The 25,658-nt window shown below is 42.8% G+C and overlaps 1 protein-coding gene across 1 annotated transcript in view; it reads right to left on the reverse strand.

The window, feature by feature from the left end:
- Positions 1 to 24,479, reverse strand: part of Usp10 (ubiquitin specific peptidase 10) — a 62,144-nt gene extending 37,665 nt beyond the window's left edge. The window contains exons 1-2 of the mRNA XM_047528718.1: positions 24,360 to 24,479; positions 2,071 to 2,139 (exon numbers count right to left, since the gene is read on the reverse strand). Coding sequence (XP_047384674.1) covers positions 2,071 to 2,139; positions 24,360 to 24,380 — 90 coding nt within the window. The 5' untranslated portion in view covers positions 24,381 to 24,479. The remainder of the gene's footprint in view (positions 1 to 2,070; positions 2,140 to 24,359) is intronic.
- Between the last annotated feature and the right edge of the window lie 1,179 nt (positions 24,480 to 25,658).

Raw genomic sequence — 25,658 nt, forward strand, 5'->3', positions numbered from 1 at the left:
GCCCAGACAGATCCCAGCCTCTGGTCTTTAGAACCCTAGTCAAAGCAGTTAACTTTCCCCACCCACTTTACCCAATAAAAGAATTCCATGCCTGAATATTTAACGTACACGAAATATACAGTTGTGCATACTTATCAGATAAGGACCTAAAGGGCTAGTTAAGCTTCATTAAAAGCTAAAGATTTGACTTCTTATATACTTTTCCCCTTTCAATCCATCTTCAACAGCTTCATACTTAAAATATAAGTCTGAAAAGATGACAAAGAAAAGTTTTTCTTAAACTAAAACAGAAATCATTAATCACACAGAGTAGACATTTCAAAAGAAGCCTGGAGTTGGGGATTTCATTCAGTGAGAAAGCACTTGCTGGGCATGCACAAGACACTGGTTTCAATTTTTGGGGATTGGAAAAAAAATGAATGGTTAAAATACAACAAAATAATTTTCAGGAAAAATCATCATCATAAAGATATTAATTCTCTTACAAATTAATCCATAATTTTAATGCAATTCTAATTGAAATTTTGGTAAGATTTTCCATAGGCCTTGTCATGCTGATCACAGACATGCCCTAACAGAATGAAGGATGCAGGGCGGTCAAACATGCATGAATTAGGAGAGGGTACACACTACACCAGAAGACTGAGTGTGAAACTACCCCAAGTCAAAAGTGAGGCGCAGAGACAGCTAGAAGACCATGGAACGGGGCAGGCAGAGCCAGAATAGGTCAACGAGGCCACGACACCTGAGGGGTGGCTCTCTGCAAATGTGCTGAGACAAGTCTGCAGTGGGCAAGGGGCAGGAGTCCCACTGCCACACATACACAAGAAGGACCCAGTGTCAGCTGTGTGACACACTCAAGTGTGGAGATAAGAAGTTTAAAACCTTAGACAAATGTCTTCATCCCTTGGGGAAGGAAAACAAACTTTTCTTCAAGATATCTTTTAAATTATATACACAGAAAACATGAAGGAAAAAAATCAACACATTTGACTTTAAAGCCAAAGACATACTTCCCTTTCCCAGCAAAGTGTGTCATATATGAAGTTTAAAAGTCCTCATGCTAGGAAGAAATACCCATAATGTACAAAATCAAAGATTATTATTCATCCTGTAAATCGGAAAGAAAAAGATAAGTCATGTGATTTGAAAACACAAAAAAGGGATAAAAACAAAGTAACTGGAAAAGATAAAATCTATAGTCAACAGACATGTGAAAATAATCACATAGCAATCAACTGTCTATAATCTGGGAAATGTGAACTAAAACAATGAGAATCTGTTTACTACACACCAGATTAACAAAGATTCAGGGTATGCCAATACTGAGAATTTGCACTCATCTTTTTTAAAGGGAATGCAGACTGAAAACCTCTGAGAGAGTAAACTGGTAATCACCAGGAAGACTAAAGATGGGAAATTCCTCACAGAGGCCTAAGTCCAGTCCCTACCCACCTCACATCCTGGAGAATGCTGCAGAGCAGCTGGAGGAGATAGGACAAGGTATGCCCATGTTTTATAGCTGAACATAAGACCAAAATGGTCCTCAGTAGGACAAGTAAATAAACTGGTGCGTTAAGATTCATGGTATTGAGCAATTAAAACCAATGAACAAAAACAAATGTATAAGCACAGATATGCTGAAGAATACAACAGTACCTTAAAATAAACTACAAAAGGATGAACACAGTGGATCATTTGCATGACATTTTAAAGCATGTAGAACACTGCAGTTCACTCCTTGGCGATAACACCGGTGCGTGTACCCCAGGTGAACAACACAGCCAGGAACCACACTTGGCACCTGCCAGAGTTCTTCCTGGCCACAAGAAGGAGGATGCAACAGCTCCAACAGCATCTGCAATATTTATTATTCTTTGAAAGTATAAAGCAAATACAGCAAAATGTTAATATTCATCAAATCCAGCTGGTAGGTTCAGGCACTCCTCATATTAGTCTATACCTTGTGTAGACTGGAATTCTTCATTAAAAAACAAATTAAAAATCAAAAAACAAATACAACCATTAATTGTATCAATACTTCTATTTACTAAAACAGGTTTGTCTTACCTCGACTGAGGAGCGAGGAGTCACAAAGAACTGATTGAATTCATCAGGGCTAAAATCTCCAAAAATATACTGGAAAAAAAAAAAGAGAGAGAGAGAGACTCAGTCATCATATAAAATATACAAATCATTTATTTTCCCAAAAAACACTATATGTGTTAACAATTATATGCAACATTTGTGCCAGAATCCCCAAAATTCTTTTATAATTTAACAAGCTGAGTTTTCTATGTGTAGTATTTGCCAGTTACTAAAAAGAAAACACTTAAACTTTTCCATAAACTGTCAAAGAACACTCTAAAATTGAAAAGGCTTCTTGTGAAACATGTCAACTGTGTACAGCAAATGTAGTCCTGCTGATGGGAGAGATTTCCGGTCCACCAGTATTTCCAGTTTGCCTTTTTACCTCCTTTCACCTTTCTGCTGACTCATGTCACTACCTCCATTATAATTTTCCCTAACAAACAACAAAAAGCTGAAAATGAGGTTCAAGAGGGAAGAGAGGAAAACCCTAAAGACACAAGTGGTAATGATCCTGATTAATGATCTCTAAGTATATAATTTCTTTATTTTAAAAATGCACTTGAACATGATGCACACACACATACAGTAGACAAACACAGCATCTAGTTATGGGGCCTGATTTCACAGATTTCCGGGAAAATACCTTGCGAAACTACAGATGAGAGCTTAGCCAGTGCCCATAAGTTTGTGCTTCCTGGAGTTGCAAGCAAGCAGTCACTGACAAGAATCAGTTTAATTTCTACAACAATCACTCATTCACTCATTCCTTCAACTGATCTTTATTTGGAACTTACTATAATATAAAGCTGCTACCCGACTCTTTACACTGCAGCCACTTCTCCCTCTCCCATCTCACAACCTAGATTGTCAGTCTGTGAACATCCTAGCCAGTTAGTTATTGGTCCACTAGTCAGCCTGTGAGCCCCCTTCTCAGCAATTGACCCGATTGTTGTTAGCCCTCGAAATTCCACTACTTAGGAGAAGCTCCTGCGCCATTCTCTCTCTCTCTCCCAGCACCAAGAAGAGACACTCTGGTTGTCTGCCTAATAAAATCTCTGGTGTGAGCTCCCGTGTCCAGAGTGGCTTTCTGGATGCTGTTGCTGGTCCGCGACTCAGACCAGGCACCCCAGAGTGCTTGCTCCCCTGGATTCAAGAATCTGAGCCGCCTTGGGACCCGAACTGAGCCACATTTTTCTTATACCTACTACGTGGGGGAGGAAAGAGAGCAATCCTCTGCTCTGCAGAGCTTACAACCTCATAACTTAGAGGGAAATTATATATGTATGCCTCAAAAATAACCTGTAACTAGCCAGGTGCAGTGTTGTAAACCTGTAATCCCAGTAACTCCAGAAGCTAAGGCAGGAGGATCATAAGTTGGAGACTAGCCTCAGCAACTCAGTGAGGCCCTAAGCAACTTAGTGAGATGAGACCCTGTCTCAAAAATAAAAAAGGGATGGGGATGTGGCTCAGTGGTTAAGCACCCCTGGGTTCGATCCCTGGTAATAAATAAGTAAATAAATAACCTGTAACTAAATATTAAATAGATAATACTTATTACCATAATAAACGTAGAAAAGTGGTGACCAGCTCTCACACTTGCTGGCGTCTGCCCTGCACAGGGAAGGCTCTGCTCGTGAGGGAGGCCTCCTGGTCAGCTCCTATGTAAATAAATATCTCCACATATTTGCACAGCCCACAAAGACACTGTGTGTTGACAGTAATGGTGAAAAGGAGCAAAGTCTCAAAATGATTTAGGGGTGATCCCAGACCTGATCTTCAACAAGGGGGAAAGTTTATATTAATTTCACTCAGGTACAAATCAAGCAATGGAAGGGCAAAGGAGGTGAAGGGGGGAGGCGGGTAGAAAAGCACCCAGGGTCATCAAAGAGGAGCTATTAGAGAAGTGGGGAAACTAGGCTACTAAATGTAAATAACTAAATTTAAAACTCAACAGGTCTTAACAACAGAATAACAAAGTTATAAAGCCATGGGACAGTATTTGGAAAGTTCAACAGTTACTTTGTTCCTAGAATTCCAGAGTACTTTTTTTCATAGAATTCGACTTTATTCTTAAGATTATTACTCAGTGCAAAAGAAAAACAACATTCTCTGGTGAGTGGTGGGGCACTGTACCTAGCAGGCCTGAGGACTTGGGCCCAACCCCAGGTTGGGCAGGGAGGGCGGAAGAGAGAAGAGGAAAAGAAAGAAAGAAAACTAACATTCTCTGGCACCCATACACCCATTTCTTGAAAGGGGGAGTACTGCTTATAAATTCCAGAAAATGAATTCAAAAGATACAAGAATAGTGACCAAGAAGTAAAATCCAGGGAACTGTGGGTATCACAGGTGTAAAGTTCAGTCTTTTTAATTTTTTTTTAGTTGTAGATGGACACAATACCTTTATTTATTTATTTTTATGTGACCCAGTGTCTCACGTGTGCTAGGCGAGCACTCTACCACTGAGCTACAGCCCTAGTCTGTAAAGTTAAATCTTAAGATTCACTAAGAGCATGCTTTATTAAAAGTTATCCATCTTAATCTTACTAATGATAAAGGATCTATTTTAATTCAGAATGTAGAGAAGACATACAGACAAGAACTGGAATGTTCTATAGGATTGTTAGGTATTTTCTTTGGGCAGGTTTTCTTCTAGAAAATTAAAAATGAATGTGAAGTGTTCATGTATAATTATACTTCTCACACACTTTACTGAGTTCATATATAACCTCGAGTCTTTTAAAAAGAGATCTGAACGGGGCATAGTGTCAGCCCAGCAATTCCCAAGGCTAAGGCAGGAGGATTGCAAGTTCAAGGTCAATCTGGGCAACTTAGCAAGACCCTCTCAAAATTTATCCTTCTAACATCCCCTACAAAAGGAACTATAAAAGGGAAAGAAGAGGCCAAATATTTATTGAAGAGCGAGCAAATTCCAACAAGAGGACAAAAATCACACTGCCTAGCTATCTTAATGGCAACTATTTAACTAAAATGATATTTGACTAAAGGCTGAAGCATGTTTTGTGACACCTGAAGTTTATCAAAGAATTCAGACAGCCAACTATGATGAAAATGTTCACCTTTCACCACCTTCTTCTGACTTTTCAATAAAAAATTATTATAGGGATTGAAAAATTATAATAGGCATTGAAAAAAATTATTTTTAGGGCCTGGAGGGTGTGCTTCAGCAGTACAGTAATCACCCAGCATCCGAGAGGCCCTGGGCCCTGGGTTCAATCCCCAGCACTGCCTCTCAAAAATAAAAATTACTTTAGGTTTGGCAAAATACAGAGTGTTACCAAAGGCAAAGAGTGGGAGCTTTGCAATTCAAAAATATCAGTGTCATGAGAGGCTGTGGCAATGTTTCAGATCACAGAACGCAAAAGAGGAACAAGAACTAAATGTGGTAGCCGAGCAGCCTGGAGTCTGGGGTGGGTTCGGTACCAGGACGGACATGGATCTGGACAGCAGTATGGAAGCCGGCCCTGCATCAGTGTGAGCTTACACAGCAGGAGACAGACTGCAGTGATGTGAGAGAACATCCATCTCCTTAGGAAAGACACATTCAGGCATCTAGGGATGAAAGGCCATGGCATATGAAACCTACTCTTTCAAGGAGTTCTGGAAAAATTGTCGGATTATGTGTGTCTGGATACCTGTGTGTCACCCCAAATGATTCACAAATGGAGTTAAGTCTTAAGTGCATCTGGGTAAAAGAGAACCTGTAAGTTATTACAATTTTGCTTTTGGCAACTTTTGCAAATTTGAAATTATTTCCAAATAAAAAGCTTTAAAATAGAGAAAAATCTAAAACTGAAAACCACATTACTCCTCTCCTTTTACTGAATGGGAATGTTTTCCTTTCTATGGAGGATTAATAAATTTAAAGTCTGTTAAATGAGGAGGAAAGATATACAGAACTTTGGATGAAATAAAGATGTGCCAGACTTCATAACATTTATACTCTAGTGAGGAAGGAAATGCCACTGGCCACATGAATTTGTTTTGTATTGTATAAAGATAAAAAAACCAATAATTTAGCAGGGGAGACTAAAAAGTAGAAACAAGTTCATTCTTTCCTGTATTTCCAAAATCCAGTGCAGGACCTAGGACACACAAATAAACAGTCACTGTAAGGACAAAATGGAAGCAGTACCTGAAGGCCCTCGCAAGTCACACACACTACAGAACGTCTGCACTGCCTTCAGTAACTGCTCTTCCAATAGCTCCATCGAGGCTGTAAGCCAATGCTGGGAAGCTGCCTCTGTCTGAAGGACCCCCACCAGAGCTGGCAGCACATCAGGGTCAAAAGGCAGAAGGAGAAAGTAACATTAGCATTCCTCTTGAAAGTGCTGTGGCGCCCAGAGTCCAGCCGACTGTGCAGCGAGGTGTCCGCTACCTACATTCTTCTTTTGGAGAAGGAACGTGCGTGTCCCACACCATCCCAGGCTTTCAAAACTCACACTGTTCAAGTGCACTTATTTTCTAACCCCTTCTAGAAAGGACATGAAAAAAACATAAGAAATACTTCAGGAACGAGAGGGCAAGCCCACAAACCAGATGGGATGGAGACAAAAAGCAGCCTGAAACTGAAACACAGGCCCCTAGCCTGGCTGCTCTTCGTTTTGTCTTCTGGAGGAAACTAGGGGGCTACCTCAGCTATCAGAGGGCCCTGGGAAGTGGTTGGGCAAAGCTAGACACGCCAGTGTCTGTGCTAATCGAAAAGCAAAGACGTAAGGTTCAGAAATAAACTCATCAACCTCAGATCAAAGAAGGGAAGAAGGAAACATGTTTATCACACCTGCACACCTGTAGCTCCTCTACATACATAAACGGAGCCACGGGAAACCGCTTGAAGTTAAAGACAGAAACTGAGGGTGAGTGCTGCAGCACTCACTAGAGGGCACTAGGGCACAGCATTCCAAGTTCTAAGTTTCCTTCCAAAGTCTTCACCTCTCCAGAAATGCAAAAGCATATATGTAGGTTGCCCCCAAATTAATGCTCTTTGCCTTCAAAAAGGATGATGGCAACGGACCAGGCTCTCCGGGAGGTAATCAGGTAATACCTTGCAGTTGTATTGTTCTTAACAGTTTCCGAGTTAGCTGGACAACCATCACAAAGGTTCTAGAACAATCCCCTATTTACAGATGCAAAGCCAGGCAGGGTCCACCATCATAACCAAGTCACCACCAACAAAGGAGAAACTGAGAAGTACGGGCTTCTCCTCCCTCATTTCCTGATTCAAGTAAGTTGAATCTGGGAGATATGGGTAAACATTAGGGAGAAATAAACTGTTTTGAGTGATGAAAGTCTGAATTTCACCTATAAAATGGGTGACACCAGACTTCATAATCTCCCAGTTCTACAAGGATCTCCTGGGTCTGACAAGGATTAAGGAACATGGGTTTGGAAATGTCATCAGGCTAATACATGTGATGACATGATGAACCTTGAAAACATAATCCTGAGAGAAAGAAGGCAGATACGGAGGGCCACAGACTGCAAGACTCCATTCATTTTAAATGTCCAGAACAGGCAAATCCAATGGAGACCAAGTGGACTGCAGTGCAAAGCCAGGGGATAAGAGCAATGAGCAGCAATCACTCACAGATCTGAGGGTTCGTGGGGGAAATAAAACATTCTAAAACTGACCATGGAGATAGCTGCGTAACTTGAGAATATACTAAAAGCCACTGAAAGGCACACTGACTTAAAGGGGTGAATGGCATAGCATGTGAATATCTCAAAAGCAGAAGAAAAAACAGGTCAATGGTTGCATCAAAAGGAAAAATTATTGATCACACGACAGTGCATGACTGAAATCTAATGAACAACCACAGGGTGCTTTCAAATTTGGTTCTGGGGATGTCTGAAGACAACACTGTTCAGTTAATGCTAAGCAGAAATTTCACTATTTACTGAGCACCAACTATTCACACTGACCTGTGTAGAATTGTGAGAGTAAGTCTTTGAATAAACACAGGGCTCAGGACATTTACAGTTTTATTACAGTGCAAGTGAACTGCCAGATGCAGTGTTACAGATGGCAAAAAAAAAAAAAAAAAAAAAAAAAAAAGACATGGAACAGGAAGGCAGACAAAGTCTTGCTCCTCCACTGAATGCACTGTGGCTGCCCGGCTGCCACTGAATTTGCTTTACTTTTCCCTAGGACAAAGAGTCCTAAAAAGGGAACAAAGTAGACAAACCATGTTACAAAGCCACTCTCAGAGACAGCATCTCTCCTTCTTAGGACTCAAAATACTGCAGTTTAGTGGCTACTTTAATTTGTTTGTGCATTTTATTTTGACCATTAAAGTCCTATCACAAAGTAGTCCTCTCATAGCAGGATGTGGTGCATGCCTGTAATCCCAGTGACTCAGAAGGATGAGGAAAGAAGATCAGAAGTTCAAAGCCAGCCTGAGCAACTTAGTATGGCCCTCAGCAATTTAGGGAGACTGTCTAAAAATAAAATATAGAAAGGGCTGGGGAGATAGCTCAGTCGGTAGAGTGCTTGCCTTGCAAACACAAGGCTGTGGGTTCGATCCCCAGCACCGCAAAAAAAAAAAAAAAAAAAAAAAAAAAAGAAAGAAATAGAAAGGGCTGGGAATGTAGTTCAGTGGTTAAGCACTCCTGGGTTAAATCCCTAGTCCCAAAACAAAATATGCATGTTTTCACACACACACACACACACACACACACACACACACACACAAAGTAGTCCTCTCACCTGAAATACTTATTCTCAAAATATGTACTTGGCTACATTTTCTCTTAGTGCTTTCATGGAGACATTGAACTAAAATTTGTTTCTACTGACTGGATCTCCCAGTTAGAAAACACAACTCACTTAACAGAAATCCAATTTTAACAATTTTCCTGCCCTATGTCTATGGTAGAGCTGGATTACACAATGGTAGTTAAATTTTAACTGTTTTGCTAGCACTAACCAGCAGGAAAATACAGAGCCCTCAATTACATAAGAATTTGGTATGCAGAATCTTCATCATAGAGAGCAGATGATAAACTAGGAAGTCAATCAGTAAATACTACCTGGGAGAGCCCCAGTGGAAGTTTAAGATTCCATCAATTTTTGTATTGATTACAATCACCTTGGTGCCAATCTTAAGAAGGAAGAAACAAATGGAAAAGACGCAGAAGACCAATTAAAAAGAAACTGTAATAGAAACAGTTGTCTTTGCTGAGGCTATGGTTAAAGGGAGTAGTAAGCTCACTAGTGGCTGGACAGGGGTGGGGACTTACAGCAAGGGCATATGAAGGAACAGTTTTAGGCAATGGAATATTCTTGCTCTTGGCTGTATGGTAGTTAAAATGGGTACATTTATTGTATCAAATTATACTTCACTAAGTACCCACTTACTGGGATTTTAAGAAGATTTCATATCCCTTGGTCCACAGACCTCAGGGCACAGGATACCACCTAAAATGCACTGCTCCCTTTCCTACGCCTCTGTCCCAGCACCACTTGGTCACCTCTGATTCCTCCTGGCTGCTCAGTCTTTACTACCACCAAGACCCTCCACATGCCCTCAATTCCTCACTACACACAGAGACAACTAATGCCAAAACCCTGAAGCAAAGCTATCCTGTTGCACTAAACAAAGTGCTACACTGCAGAAGCTTGTACGTGCCATCTGTGCTACAGAATTCTTCACTAAATGAAACATGCTGGAACCAAACCAACAAAAGCGTGGCTACTGAAGGCCACCTGCCAGAAAGAGAGTACATCCCTAACCCAGAGCTTCATCAGAGGACATTCACAAAGAAGTCTGACCCCGTAACTCTTCGGCTAACATGCTAGTCCTGGACAATCTCATCTGCCCAATGACAAGGGCCACTTAGAAGATGGTCCTCGCCCTGCTTCTCCTGTCATTTTAGAAAAGAAGTCCACATAGTTGCCTTTTAATGAGTTGCTTCAGTTGTTAATGAAAAACCAAAGTTTCACTAGACAAGTCAGTCAAAGAAGCACAAAGCTGCAAAGTCACCATCTGCTGAACATAAAGGAATGCAAAAAGGGTTCTGAGAGCCACAACTAGCCCAGGCCCAAGGAAGCAGTCCACTACTGACTTCAATTCAACTTTCATCAAACAAGTTATTGAGAAAAGGTCCTCCCAAGGTTTTAATTATGCACATATAGTTTACTAGCCAAAAATTACAATCGTTTGCACTCCATTCTTTATCTATTTAAGTTCACTATTAGGTTTTAAATCTTTTACTAGAAATATGTAACTTGAGACTTCAAAAAGTCTCCCTGAGGGTGAATATGTGGTGCTCTGAATTTGAACACCTTGAAGAGAGGAATTTTCACCCAAATAGTTCACCAAGTCCTAGAGGTGCTGTGGGGGTGGGTAAGCCCACAGAACAAAGGCCAAACAACTACTCTCAACCCAGAACCCAGGCTATACTAGAATCAGAACATCCACAGGCCACACCCCAACAATTCTGGGGTCAGCGGATTGGGATGGAGTTCAGGTCTCATGCCAGCATTTTAAACATTCCCTGCTGATTCTGCCCAAGGCCTCCAAACTCCTATTTTAAGTTGGGTGACCATTTATCATCCAAACCAGAGGTACATTTCAAAGTGAAAGGATCACTAATAGTTACACTGGGATGATGGGTGAAACCAGAACGCATGGTTCTCCTAGTGGCAAGATATACAGAGTCTTAACTAGCCTGGCATAACCACTGTCCTGCCTACCATCCAGCCTCATCTCCATGGGTGCCTGAGGCCCAGTTAGTCTATATTTACTAGTTCACTGCCTTCATGACTCACACAGACAGCCCTTGGCTCTAATGATCTCCCCCTTGACCTTCCAAGCTCAACACAGACACCACCTCCTCAGCAGGTGCTCTTAGGCTCACCTGTAAAAGCACTGTTCATATCTCGTGCTAACCTCATCTACTTCTGAGAGCCCTTGTCTTCTAGTTCTGGATCTTGTCCACCTAAGCACAAGACTTAGAATCTAAGAAAGATCTACCGACTAAATGATGATGAAAAAAACCTGAGGTTCAGAGAAACCACCTTTGCTCTAGATCCTGTGAGCAATTTGAAGACAAGAATCAGAACCTGGTGCTGCCCATAAGGCACAGACACACAAACTATTAAGCCACAGCAAAATTTAAGGAGACTGTCAGGTACAGTAAGGTAGCATTATGCTTGGTACAGTTAAGAATTAAACTTGTTATTTTGACATTGCTGTTACATCTGAAACAAACTGATGTGAGGTTCCGGTTTAAAAAAAAAATTGTGCCACAGGACAGTACTGATCTGCCCAGAAGAAAGGACAGAGTATTAAGTCTGAGGAGCCAAGGAGCCTAGGAGGAAGGAATAAACCTGCAAAATGAGAGGGAGGGACAGTGCTAGAATGAGTGAAAAGGACTGGGCGGCCTCTCTTTCTAGCTGTTGGACACTAGACACCCAGCTCAGAAGGCCAGAGGGAACCCTGCAGGCATGGCATCTTCCTAGACACAGATTTTGCTAAGGTGACCGAAAGGACACAAACTCAGGACACACACTCACCCTCCTGTTCTGGCTGGTGTGATGGGGGTTGCGTGCAGATGGGAAGCCCACAGCTGATAGGGTCCCTCTGCCTTCTTGGGGAAAGCAGCCTCAGGATGATGCTGTCACAAGAAAGATAAAAGGGATCTGGTTTCCCCCCACCGTCCCCAAAATCACTGAATGGCTAAATCAAATCAACTTTGAAGCCTGATCTACCTCTGGGACTGCTAGTTACAAGCACCAATAAATCTTGGTTATGGTATAAGCCAGTTAGAGAGCAGGGCCTTCTTCACTTGTTAAAATCAAGTTAATCTGAAATCTAAGCCCTGCTCGTTCTGTCCGCCCACCTACAGAGCCCTCATCTTTTCTTTCCATTTACCCAAACCCCACTCCTTCTCAAGGCTTCTCCTTGGCCATCTCCGTCATCTCAAGTGCAACTACAGAACTTCCCACGTGCACCATACAATTCAGTACTTAATTACACATCTTGTAGTGTGCCCCAGTTGTGTCTTATGCCTCAGTTACTGCTACCTAGAGTAGGAAGGCTCCGGTTACCTTCAGGAATATCTACAGCAGTAGCTACAATAGCTGGCCTTCAAAAACTCTGAGAAGGCAACTTACTGACAAATATTTTATAAGTGGATCTTTCTCAATATTTTAAGCACTTCACATGTAAGAACTCATTTCTGATCTTAGTACAGTACAGTTTCAAAATCTCAAAACATGAAAACTTCAAGTTTATTATTTTTTTTTTACTTTTTATTTATTTATTTTAGTTGTAGTTGAACCAATACTTGTATTTTTATGTGATGCTGAGGATTGAACCCAGGGCCTCACGCATGCTAGGCGAGCATTCTACCACTGAGTCACAACCCCATCCCCAAGTTTATTATCTTAATATCACTTAGCAAAATATACCTTTCCCTTCACTCAACAAATGATCAATCAATTAATGTTCACCTTTCAATTTAAAATTATATGCTTTAATAAGCCCTGGGAAATAAGATAATTCACAATCACAGACAATGAAAAGATGCATCAAAAAATGCCAAACATCACTGTTCTTAGCATGCATTAAATACAACTTGTGAATGAATACTCTGCAGTCCTTAAAAACAATACTGAAGGACCGGGATGTGGCTCAGCGACAGAGTGCTAGTCTAGGGATGCACACAGCTCTGGGTTCCCACCCAGCACAAATAAAGAAGAAAAAGAATATTAAAGGAAAATGCTTAATGGAAGAATATTTGCACTATAAGAAGTGGAAAAAGACTTTCCCAATATGCACATCAAGTAGCCCCCTTCATTACAACAGAAAAGGCACCACCACCAGCACAGGGAGGGAGGCTGCCCACCGGTCCTACTCTGCTCATGCAGCTTTCCTTGCTCCTTGGAAGTGTCTCTGCAAGAGTGCTCACCCTCACCCTCTGACTGTATGTGGCTACCACAGTGCTTTCTCTCAGCAGTGACCCTGGCTGGTCCAGAGGAAAAGCCCTTCCAGAACCTTCCAGGTGAAAAGGTTCCAGCAGAGCCCACAAGAAGCTGCTTTCCCAGACTCGCCTGCACCCTGCCCACTGCCCTCTGTGCAGGGCCTTCATTTGGGCCCCACTGGCCTGGCCAGCTGCTCACACTGCAAAATTCAATCCCAGAGGCTCATGTTTGTGAACTCTCTTCCCAAAAACCCTTCTGAGTTGCAGCATCCCCACTCGAATCTTCCTGTGACAGCATTTCTCGTTCTGGCTGGGAATAGCTCTGGTTATCTAAGCTCTTGCCTACTGAACTCTGCACTTCCCAAAACACCCACAGGGGCCCAGCTTTCATTCATTCATTCATTCATTCATTCATTCACACATAAATAATCACCCAGGCTGGGACTGGTTTGGGGGCACACTTGCCTAGCATGTGTGAGGCCCATCTGATCTCCAGCACCACAGAAACCAGTCACTCAGTAGATGTTTAATGCGCACTTGCCATGGGCCAGTACCTAGGCACATGACACTGCCTCCTGGGGAGACAGAAAATGATAAGCTCCATGAAGATGTCAGAGCTACAGAGCACCAGAGGGCGGCAAGTGCTCTGTAAAGAAAGCAAGGCGAGAGGGGGCAGGCAGAGGAGGCCGTGGTTTCCAAGGTGTGGTCAATGGGCCTCCCTCAGGAGATGGTGCAGGAGCAAACTCCAGGGAGCAGGAGCTGACGCACTACTGAAGGAACATGGCTACAAGCAGAGGTCTCATGTGGCAGTGACCAGCTCTCCCTTGCTTCTGTCCTGGTGCACAGTAGGCTCAGTACACAGTGAGGAGTGTGAGTGAAGCCGTTGGCTGGGCTGTCCAAGGTCAAAGTATGGAAATAAGGAGAATCATCACTAACACAACCAGGCCTCTAACTGGGAAGCACAACCTCTTCATAGGTCTCAGGTCTGGGGCTGACTGCATCTGCTCTGACCAGATCAGCAAAGTTCACTGCCATGCCCACCAACTAGAAGGGAGGAGCTATAGCACAGGGCTGCCCTGGCACCAAGCACTCCTGGAACTGCAGTAAAGGTGCTGTATTTGCATTAGCACCACCTCAGATCACAGGGTTGCATTTGCCAAGAAACAGGAAAGAGTTTCACAAGATAGCTTATAAGTGATACACATGTCAGTTATCTGGATTCAAGCCACTGCACGAGAGATAAAGAGAGCACTTAAATCCCTAAAGGGGACTTAAGGGCCACCCATGCATTCTCAGTGCAGAAAAGACAGTCTGAACACTTCAGGCAGCCACCCCTTTTTAATCCATTAAGTCCCAAGTTTCCAATTCTGTGAACATAATAATTATTTCCAAGTTACCATAGTAGTACACTGGTTGCTTGATTTAAGTTTTTATAGCTGCTTTACATCTGGGACACTGGATTAATCAGCTCTCATCATTACAAAGGACTTCCACAGAGGGTCAATGTGTCCCTTGTCATTGTTTAAGTTGGGATCCTCATCTTCACTCCTGGAACTAGAACCACACCCTCCTCAAAACACTGAATGACAACCAGACGTTCTCTCTGTTATTTCCTTCCACTAGTCCCTCTGTCCAGTTGCCCATGGTCTGGGCAAACAACCCGAGTGCCCAAGTTGCTGGGCAATGGGAGTGCTACAGGAGTCAGACCATGCCAGACTCTAGAGTGCTTGCTTCGTAGTGCTCACCTGGCACACAATGCCACCTCCACCAGGCAAGACTGCTCTTACACTGCGCTCAGAAAGGGGTCACACAGGCCTCTGTAAGTTACCTGCCTTCCGGAGGAAAGACAGGGCCCTGAGGGAATTGAAGTCCACAGGGCCCACAAAGAGGGCCATACACACAAAACACATGAGATGTGTCTTCTTTTTCATAAGAAGTGATCAACTAATTAACACAACTAACTCAAATCTGTTTCCATTAGTAAAAAAGCCACAGCAAAGAAAAGTAACAGTAACATACTTAACTTTCTATTCACCTTAAAAAGAAGAAAACAGTCTGTCTGAATGACTAGAACTCTAATCACAGGTGAAAAAGGAAGTTGATGTTCCTGGTACAAAGAGCAGAGACTGGAAGTAAAGTAGTACCAAGAGCAATTAAAACTAGAGACAAAGGGCTGGGGGGAGAGAGCAGTCGGTAGAGTGTTTGCCTTGCAAGCTCAAGGCCCTGGGTTCGATCCCCAGCACCGCCAAAAAAAAAACAAAAAAAAACTAGAGACAAGAATGTCCTCAAAGGGGAATGAAGGGAAGGGGGAGATGGGAATAGGAAAAACAGTAGAATGAATCAGACATCACTTTCCTATGTTCATATGTACATACATGACCAGTGAACTCCACACCACGTACAGCCACAAGAATGGGAAGTTACACTCCATGTGCGTATGATATGTCAAAATGCACTCTCCTGTCTTGTAGAATTAAAAAGAACAAATGGGGGGGGCGGGGAATGTCCTTAGCTGAAAAATCCATGAACAGCAACAAGAACTCCTGGAAACAACCAGGCTAACCACAGACAGGCTTCGGCAAGAACTAGAAGGCAGCTGCAACGAGCAGGGTGGGCAAGGGTGGAGGTCTCAGGTCAGAGCACCGCTATAGCTTTGCGACAAATCGATAGCTTTGCGACAAATTGGTCTTAACACTGAACAAAAGCAAATGTGCTTTGCATCTAACCTTAACCCTAACCCTGACCCTAAGCCTAACACAGGCCTAGGTAGCAAGTAAACGCTAGATAAATGTTTATCAAAAAAGAATTAATTCATCAGTCACTTAATGAACTTCGAACAGAACTGAAATCTCACTCTGAAGACCCAACATGATAAATCATCAAAGGGGAAAAGTTTTGGTTTCTCCCTCTGGGTCTGCTTACAATAATTCTTCTCAGTGCTAAAACTGGGTGATATCACACTCAGTAGGACAAGCTGAAGTTTTTGCTGTTCACATGTAACACAGACTGAAGATAGTAAAATATGTGCCCAAAGTATGACTTATTTATTTCCCCCAGTTCACAGGTGAAACGAAAAGAGCTGTACACAAACCCGTACAGAGGCTCTGGGGTGAGAACCCAGATGAGTTAACCTGGGTGGGGGAGCTAAACACTGATTGAGGGCTAGTTCACAGGGTGCCTGACTGCAATCAGCAAAGGGTGCCCACAGATCACAAGTTACACACAATACCTCAAAAATTATTAATTTACTTCCAGAAGTATTAAAAGTAACATTTAAAGATCTCAAATAATCTCAGGAGAGTCACGGGATGCTATGGGTGATACCTTTGTTAATACTTTATTTTCTAGAAATATAATTAGGGAAAAAATATTTTTAAAGGTATATTTACCCCCCCCCCAAAAAAAAAAAAAAAACAGGAAATGCTGTCCCTAAATCACCTAACTACTCATCCCATTATCATTGAGAACATTCAAAGGGCGACTCGCCTTGCATCATCTGCCTTAGATGTCCCTAAAAGAAATGTCCTGACGGGCACAGTGGCGCACACCTGCAATCCCAGTGGCTCAGGAGGCTCAGACAGGAGGATCGGGAGTTCAAAGTCAGCCTCAGCAAAAGTGAGGCACTAAGTAACTCAGTGAGTCCCTGTCTATAAATAAAATATAACATAGGGCTGGGGATGTGGCTCAGTGGTCAGTGTCCCTGAGTTTAACCTCCATACCAAAAGAAAAAAAAAAAAAGATGTCCTACTTCCCCCTCAAAGTCATGGTAGTTAAGATGCTTGGGGTGTGAAGGTGAGCGAAGTAGATTCCCAGATCTGCAGAGAGCTGCAGAGAGGAATCCAGCCCTAGACACTCAAGAAGGACCCTAATCAGACCCCCCAGTTGTCCCACCAAGCAAGACCGAGCAGGGACCCACGACCTCCTCAGACCTGCCATTTCCCAGACACCCATCCACCTACTCCAAGAGAACACTTGGTCCTCCCCTCCCCTCACCACTTCACCCTGCATATCACTTTAGCCACAAACTGGTCTGTTTCCCAGAGATGCTCACTGGTAAAGCCTCAAGGTCTGGTGCACAGGAACCACTCAGTAACTTTTTTTTCTTTGTACTGGGGATCTGAGCTACATCCCCAGCCCTTTTAATTTTTTAATTTTGACATAGGCTCACCAAGTTGCCTAGGTTGGCCTCAAACTTGTGATCCTTCTCTTTAGCCTCCCAAGTAGCTAGGATTACAGGCATGAACCACCTGGCCCAGTCTCAGTACTATTTAATGGTTGAACAAACCAACTAACAAGTGAATGTTCTTGATATGTGACACTGTTCACATGTCTACTACAAGAACTACTACCCTGAAAATGGATCCAGCGTTAGCCTGTTTCTCTCGACACTGCTATGAGATTTTAAAGTCTAAAGGAGCTACCTTTTAACCCTACACTCCTAATGTCCAGTCACCAAAAATCTTTGAACAATCATAAAATATACAAAGTCCCCTTTATATGGTTCTGAATAGAAACATCTAACAGCCGACAAATTAATTCCAAACAAAATAGGATGCTAACCCTGGAAGATCTAATTTTCTATTTTATCAGTCAGAAACAGTTCAGTGTGGTTGTCTCTGGGGTCAGCAACCTGAGTTAGGGGAGTATTTCTTTTTATTTCTTTTTCTTTTCTTTTTTCTTTCTTTTTTTTTTTTTTTTCCTGTTGTAGTACTTTGACTATGCAAAGTGAGAGGAAAAAAGATGACTTTGGAGATGGTGAAGAAAAACTCGGGTGAATTACCCACTTTACTATTCACAGACAGACCTACCAATCTCTTCATCTAAGGAAAGGCTGTATGCAAAGGCAATGAGTCAACCAGAATCTGAATGGGAGTCACCTCTTTTTAAAACATAAAACCCAGAGTAGAGCATGGCTGTTGCAATTAAGGGGCTGAATGTCTACCAAGAAAAAAACTTTTTTGGACAACATTTTTTTTTTAAGAAATTTTATTTATTTTCATGGGGTGCTAAGGATTGAACCCAGTTTGTCTCAAACATGCTAGGCGAGCACTCTACCACTAAGCCACAATCCCAGCCCTGGACAACATTTTTATTCCTCAGAAATTTCAACACCACTTCCACAGTCCTCTTTACACTGGATCTTGATAAGACACTTTAACCTCCAGAATATCTGAAATGAGGTAAAAAAGAAAAACCTCACTTGGGCAGATGCCTTTAGTAATTATGAAAACAAGGTCTGCTCTAAAAAGTTCAGTTCAGTTAGAAAAGACTGCATCTTGAATCAATACAACAATGACCACAAATGTCCCAACAGAAGAAAAGTACAGAAGAGAAATGTGGAACTGGGGACTAAGGAGCCGAGCAGAGAATGACTTATACTTTTCACTTTAAATGCTCTATATTGTTAGCATAGTTTAAAAATAACATATCTTTATTTTGTAATTAAAAATAAAAGCATTAAGGACTTTTATCATAATTAATCTACACAAAATTAGTAACATATTAAAAGCCTTAAACATTTAAGCATTTGTTTTTTCATTCTACACACTTTCATTAAAGAACTCTATGGGGGAGTTACAACACGAAACAGTCTCTTTATCAATCTCTTCCAGGATAGCAATTTAGGCAAAGCAGGAAAAATGCAGGACCTCGAAGTCCAAAGACCTGCTTTTAAGTACCTGATAATTCACTTATCAGCCATGTGACCTGTAGTCACAACCTCTGGGTCTTACTTTACTCATCTGTAAATGGTGATAACAATACCAATAGAATTGCTGTAAGGATCGTTTTATAAACTAGTTGATACCATGCGACATTCTTCAAATGCTGATTAATGCAGAGCTTGGTGTTTCACAATAAATATGATCTTCCTTGTCCCAAGATCAGATCTACTCAGAAGAACTATTTCAAGTCTTAAATAAATATATATGGTCTTGACAGTCATCTAAAGAAAATTATTACCTAAAATATCAAGAGAAGCCATACATGAAAATTTTCTCTCTCCTCCTCTCAATTTTGCTGTGGAAAAAAAAAAAAGCCTTAGGAAAAAAATTTTTAAATAGAACAGGAGATGGCTGGCGGGGTAAGGCTCAATAGTAGAGGGCTTGCCTACATGTGCAAGATCCTGAGTTTGATATATAAAAAAAATCATATATGTATATACACACAGAGTTAGAGAAGTTTTTCACAACATTGGATGGGAATCTCCAAAAATCCAGAATCAAAATTTATTTTCATACTCTTTTCTAGATACCCCAAAGCTTCAGCCTGTCCTTTCAAAAGGGAAAAGGTTGACATCTTCTGAAAGGTTAGAAAGAATTTGTATTTTAATGATATAATGATGTCTCTCAAGAGGGACACTACTTCACTTCTCAGTTACAAAACCTCTAACATAGGAGAAATGGGGGGGGGAAATGAATGCTAGAAAGCCTCTTGACGGTTATTAAAATAACAAATTCACAAGTTAATTAGTCCTGACTAAATTCAAACAAATTGTAATAAAGCTAAAATACAAAGCTTAGAGCCATGGCAAAGGATGCTAATACTATGTTTATGTGAGAACTGAACAATGCAGATTGTCAACTCCTTACACTGATGAGGTAAATCGTAATTTTCTACATAGAATTATATATTAAATGCTCTTAGCCAGTTCTACTTGACAATGTCCATGCTTGCAAAATATAATTTATACCAAAATTTGTCTTTATTCCATGTGTTTTGTTTGGGAATTTAACCCAGGGCCTCACACATGCTAGGCAATCACCCTATCACTGAGCTATATCCCCTACCCTATTCCATGCGTTTTTAAAACAAAAATGAGTATTTCTGACATGCACTCACAATGATGGAAAACTTCTATTTTTGTGGTTGTGAAGCTGTCCTTACCATATCCCACCCAGCCAGCAGACCTAATGGGGTGCGCTACTCACGGGACAGCTCTGTTTCCACCCCAGCCAAGGTCTATATATCACCCACAATATCAGGTCTAGCATGTGATCCTCTATTTTGTGCAGTTTTGTTTTGCTTTAGTTCTGGGGATTGAACCCAGGGCTCAGCACCCTACCCAAACCCTCTACCACGAAGCTACATCCCTAGCCTGCATTTTATGGTTTTAATGCTTGAGTTTTGTTGTTGTTTTGCAACACTCAGTTTCTTACAGCAGGAACATATGATACATCTAATATTATTCAATTAACATTTACACAGACCTATTTTTTTCCTACAATAGCTCCAATGAGGCTGTAAGTTTGGAGCTGTCATAGTAAGGTTTTTGATACTTTTAAAACTACTTTGTGGGGGGGGGGGTGCGGGGGGGGGAAGCAAAGACCTACCAATATGTACCAATACAAAGATGAAAAGAAGCATTTCTTTTTAAGGACAAAGAAAACCAAACACTACCACCATCGGAGGAGAGAAAGAGATGTGTGCACCAAGGTAGCCAGATATTAAAACCAGAGACCAAAGGCACAAGAGTAGCACCTGCCTTTTTATGAAGAGATCCTTTTATTTAATGTACTAATTGTGGAACTCTTGAATTATAGAGTGTGGACTTAGATGGCCCTTGAGCTGATACAAGAAAAATAAATGGAGAATTGATATGAAGAAAGACAACCAAATAAAGCTGCAGACTCAAGACCAAAGGGCAGGGGCCCAAGGGTCTTAATAAGAGCAGCCATCATTCTCGTGCAGGTATTACTGTTAAGGAGGAAAAGTACAGGTAGGCAGGCTTGAATCCTCCTGGACATTACCCTTCTCTTCCAAGCCCCAACCCACACTTCTGTTGCACACCTCACCTGCCCTTTTCCCAGGAAGAGGCAGCTGGGACAGGAAAGGTACCAATACAGGGCCAAATGGAGAGGGTGACTTCTGGTTTCCCAGGTCTTCAAGTGAAAATGGGTCATAATCAAGGAGCTTTCTAGTAGTTAGAAAAAAACTAGCTCATGAAAGTCTAAATAAGCTGTACATTTTCTGATCATTGAAACAAATACTGTGAACATACCCTATGGCTCCCACTCTGATCCTACACTAGTTCTTAACCCAGCCTGGACTGACAGAAATGGGCATAGAAAAACCTTTTAGGAGATCACATCAACAGACAGGAAAACTGCAGTCCAAGCACATGCAAGTCTTTGGAAATGAACTTCTACACTGCTGAAGTGGCACTAAAGTGACAAATGACAGTAATCCAATGGACCAACGCCAGCACATTCCACTGCAAACAGATTTGTCTGTTTTGTGTGACAGTGATTCTCCTATGTGTGGCAGTAAGCAGCAATAACAGCCTAATTACAAATTTGAAAGCAAGTTCTTCCTATTATTTTTCATTCTTTGCTACAGTTTCAGAGACAAGTGTCCTGAGTACCATGGTAAATGTGCCACTTGAAAACTCTGATCCATTAAGAAGATGTACTTAAAAAATAAATAAATAAATAAAAATAACCTTATGTAACTAATTTGAGTGGAGATGATACAACGTTTTCCCATTATTTGAATATTGTACTCTAAACACAGCAAAAAGTAAACATGACTGACACAGGTCTGGCATTAAAAAACAATCACCAAACTTTGGAATCCTTTTCTTTAAGTTTTCTTATGTGAAGCACATTTAAAAATCATGTTAGTTTCACATAACAGAAACTGAAACTTTTGCTCTACAGAACAGTTTAGAATCCAGAGGACCCATGGGCTGCAGAACATGAAGGCGAGGCCCTGGATACGATGCACCTGGCACAGCTGATCTGCAGAAACCACTCAGGCAACCATCACCTTAGAAACTTTTATCATCTATAGCCTTAAGTGCTGGGGGAGTGGCTTGGTGGCAAATCACTTGCTCAGCATGCCCACAGACCAGCACCACAAAAACTAAAAAAGGACACGTTTAAATGTTCTGCTGTCACTGTACAAAGGAAAACTATCTTCAACTATCCTTTCAGCATTTCAAATAATTTCATTTGCTTCAGTAGCTCATTACATGAGATTCCAATCAAAATGTATCTCTTTGAGAATTCCACTAATCCACCTGTCAGTTATAAACAAATCTGGTGACACAGTAACACTATGCCATATGCTTTAAGGTGGACCTAAGAAATTCCAACATGTAAATTGTAGGGGCCCCACTTTCTTCAGGTTGAATTCAGAAAAAATGGGGTGAGTCTCTGCATGCAAAGGCAGAGGACAGAAACTGAGGCATGATACCCCAACTGGGTGAGGAAGCATTACTGTGGAGACTTCACTATACATAACTTTGATGGTCACAAGAATTTCTTCAAGTATTAAGATAGAACAAGTAGCTTCAAATGAACTAAATCATTTAATCAGTTCACTTGTGACAACAAATATTCACAAATTAGAAATGTACTTACATTCCAATTGTCAAAGTTCATCACTTGTATTTGTTAAAGATGAAAGATACTGGCATTTGAAATGCTTATGAGTTTCTCATCACTGCACTTCAATCTAGGGAACAGGGTTCAACCAATTCTTTCCAAAAATATGGAAGGCTATAATCTATATTAAAAGTTTAAATTCTAACCTAACAAGTCAATGTGCAAATGGGACCTTCAACTTTGGCTTCTGGTTGTTACTTCCAACAGTAAATAAGTGGTCTGCATACCATGGCACTTAACACATGGAAAGCCAATATTCCCGAATTAATGAATTAACAAACCATTAAGACTAAAAGACAATGAAGACAGAAGGTGACCGAATAAAACACATTTCTTAAAATACTCAGAACAACTCAAGCAGGATCCAATAATTAAACCCTGTCATATATGATTCTATTTATTATTTTTTTTTCAAAAATAAAATTGCACAAAATCGAACTATTGCCTCTGCTCCCTTCTCCTTGAAAGACATTAAAAGAACTTAAACCACAGTGTGAAAGAATAAATCCAAAACACTACTAATATTCATGTTTAGCAAAAGTTTGCCAATCCAATATATTAAAGATGTGTACAGGCATTAAGGTCAGATAAAACTCAAATACTGCGACAATGAACACAAATGAAAATACAATTAAGCTTACATCTTATCACTATTAAGATTTCAATTTTGCATTGTGATTGGTAATTATTAAAGTGAATTATGCCTGAACACACTTTATTCACCTCAAAAATCACAAGGAATATTAAATATTAGTTCATAATGAAGTATTATACTAATCTTAATAATAAGCTATTTAATCAGTAGTTAAGCTGAGCAAAAGGCAAAAAACAAATTCTTAAGAAAATATTTGAATAGCACAATTTGTAAAATCATTCAACTATTAAGTGCCTTTCTGGTGCAAGAAACTGCACTAAGCACTTACAAAAGTAAATGTACAAGTGAACGAAAGTTAAACGGGGGAAGTTCTGATGCAAACTTAAAATCGCAGTTTCCTGTAATATCTAATTTTAAAAATAGGTTTTCGAGTTTTTAATCCCACAATATGCATCAATCACAAGTTATTAAAATCACTGTTTAAAAGAGGTCGACTTCATCTGCCCAGAGACTACAAAAACCAATTGCTTAAGAGTTATTTTACTCCCCACCAGTTTTCCAAATAGCTACTTTGTTTTATTTCCCAAATTTCATACAAAAGCACACTGAGATGGTACAAAAGTGTGCAACAATTTCTAGGGATTAGACGTCAACAAATCAGGGGCCTAAGGCAAGCATGACAAGTAACGACCCAGGCTGACTTTTAGCCTGAATAACTGCAATTTGGGAGAAGGGAGCACAGCATGGGGGTGGGGGGAGAACTCGACCCTGAATGCACACCTCCCCTTTTACTCTCTCTGCTCCGGATTACTCTGAACGGCCCCCGAGTTGGGGCTTCTGCTCTGACAGGGTGTGTTACTGTCAGACTGGCTCGGGTGCATCTGTGCAAAAGATGTCACTCAGAGGCAAGTGCAAATGCGGTCCCCGCGACTTGAGTCGACTTCTTGGCAGCAGCGCCTCCGGATGCTGCGCAGCGGCTCGGGTCTGGAAGCCGGAGCAGGCGCAGCCCGCGTGGCCGAGCCGCTGGAGGCTGGATGCGGGCGTGGGGCGCGGGCGACAGGGGCGCGGTGACCGGCACGCAGAGGCGGCCCCCGCCGCGGGGCCCACGCTTCGTCTGGGCTCGACCGCGGCCCGCAGGCACGCGGAAGCCCTCCCTGCCCGGCCCGCGGCGCCCGCGCCCCGCGCCCGTCCCGCGGCCCGGGGGCGGCCGGGCACAGAGGGGCGCGGCGCGGGGCCTAGGCCAGCGGCGTGCCCGCGCCGCCCCTACCGCGCCCGCCCGCCGCGGTGCCGTCCCCCCTACCGCCCGGGGCGCTGCCTTCCGGTCGAGGGCGCGACCGAGCTACCTGCGGGTTGCGGAGGGCCATGGCGGCCCGTTTCAATGGGACTCGGCGCTGCTCCGGCGCCTCACGCCGCGTCCCCCGCCGCCGCCATCTTCTCGCCGCACGTCCACGCTCGCAGCGGCCGCCGCGCCTGCGCACTGCCGCGCCGGGGCGGGGCGGGGCGGGGCGGCGTGCGGCGCGCCTGCGCCTCTCCGGGGGGCGTGTCCCAGCACCGCCTCCGCAGCCCCGCCCCGCGCCGCGCTCTGCGCGCCTCTCGCGGAGCCCGCTGTCCGCCCTACCCGGTAGCCGCGGGCAGGGCCGGCTGAGGGCGCGTGGAGGCGGGAGGGCGGAGGCGCGGCAGTCCGGGTCGCGCGTCGCCTGCAGGAGCCCGGGACCTCGCGCCTCCCCGCCCTCCGCGGCGGGGCTCGGAGTGGGCGCTCGAGGTGCCCGCGGACGCCTGGTTTATGGTGACCACGCTTCCGCCCATCCGTTCCCTCGCGTCGGCTCCACGCGTGCCGCGCCTTGCTAGGTGGGCGTCGGAGAGTGGGGCGCCGGGCCGGGGCTGCGAGTGGCGAGCGCCGCGTCGCCCGCGCACGGCTCCCGGCCGCAGCCCCGGCCCCGCGGCCCGCTTCCCACTCTGCGCTGGGACCGATGCCTTGGCTCTCCTGAGCCTCGGTTTCCTCACCTGTGGTTGAGACGGTTGAAATGCCTCACTCGCGACCTCTGTGAGCTCACTGGCCAGGAGAGCTCTCGGTAAAGACCGGGTTATTATTCACTCCCGAGGCTGGTTTCCTTGTCAACGAATATCTAGAGATGAGGATAGGACCCAGCCCCACGTGCCATGAAACGGTGGACCACAGGTGGGATGCCGTGACGAACATTAAGTGGTAGGGAAGGATTGTTCTGAAATAAAAGAGCTAAAGGATAGCAGCCAAATACGATGCATCAGCCTTAATTGGACCACGGTGCTTTTTAAGCCTGTTTCACTATTTATTTTCTGACGATTGGAGAAATTTGAACTTGCATTGGATATAGATGATTAGTGAATTATTGGTGATTTTCATAGTGTAAAAAATGATTGTCTCCATCCATTCTCATGGATTGTCCTCACTGTTAGAAGATGCATTCTGAAGAAGTTAGGGGTGAATATAAATGCCTGTCAACTTTTTTTTTAACAGCTCAAGTGAGACAAACCTTTAATCCCAATGGCTTGGAAAGCTGAGAGGACTGCGAGTTCAAGGCCAGCCTCAGCAACTTAGCGAGGCCCTAAGCAACTTAGCAAGACCCTGTCTCAAAATTAAAAAAAAAAAAAAAAATTGAAGA

Source organism: Sciurus carolinensis, chromosome 16 (assembly GCF_902686445.1).
Source record: "Sciurus carolinensis chromosome 16, mSciCar1.2, whole genome shotgun sequence".
Lineage (NCBI taxonomy): Eukaryota > Metazoa > Chordata > Mammalia > Rodentia > Sciuridae > Sciurus > Sciurus carolinensis.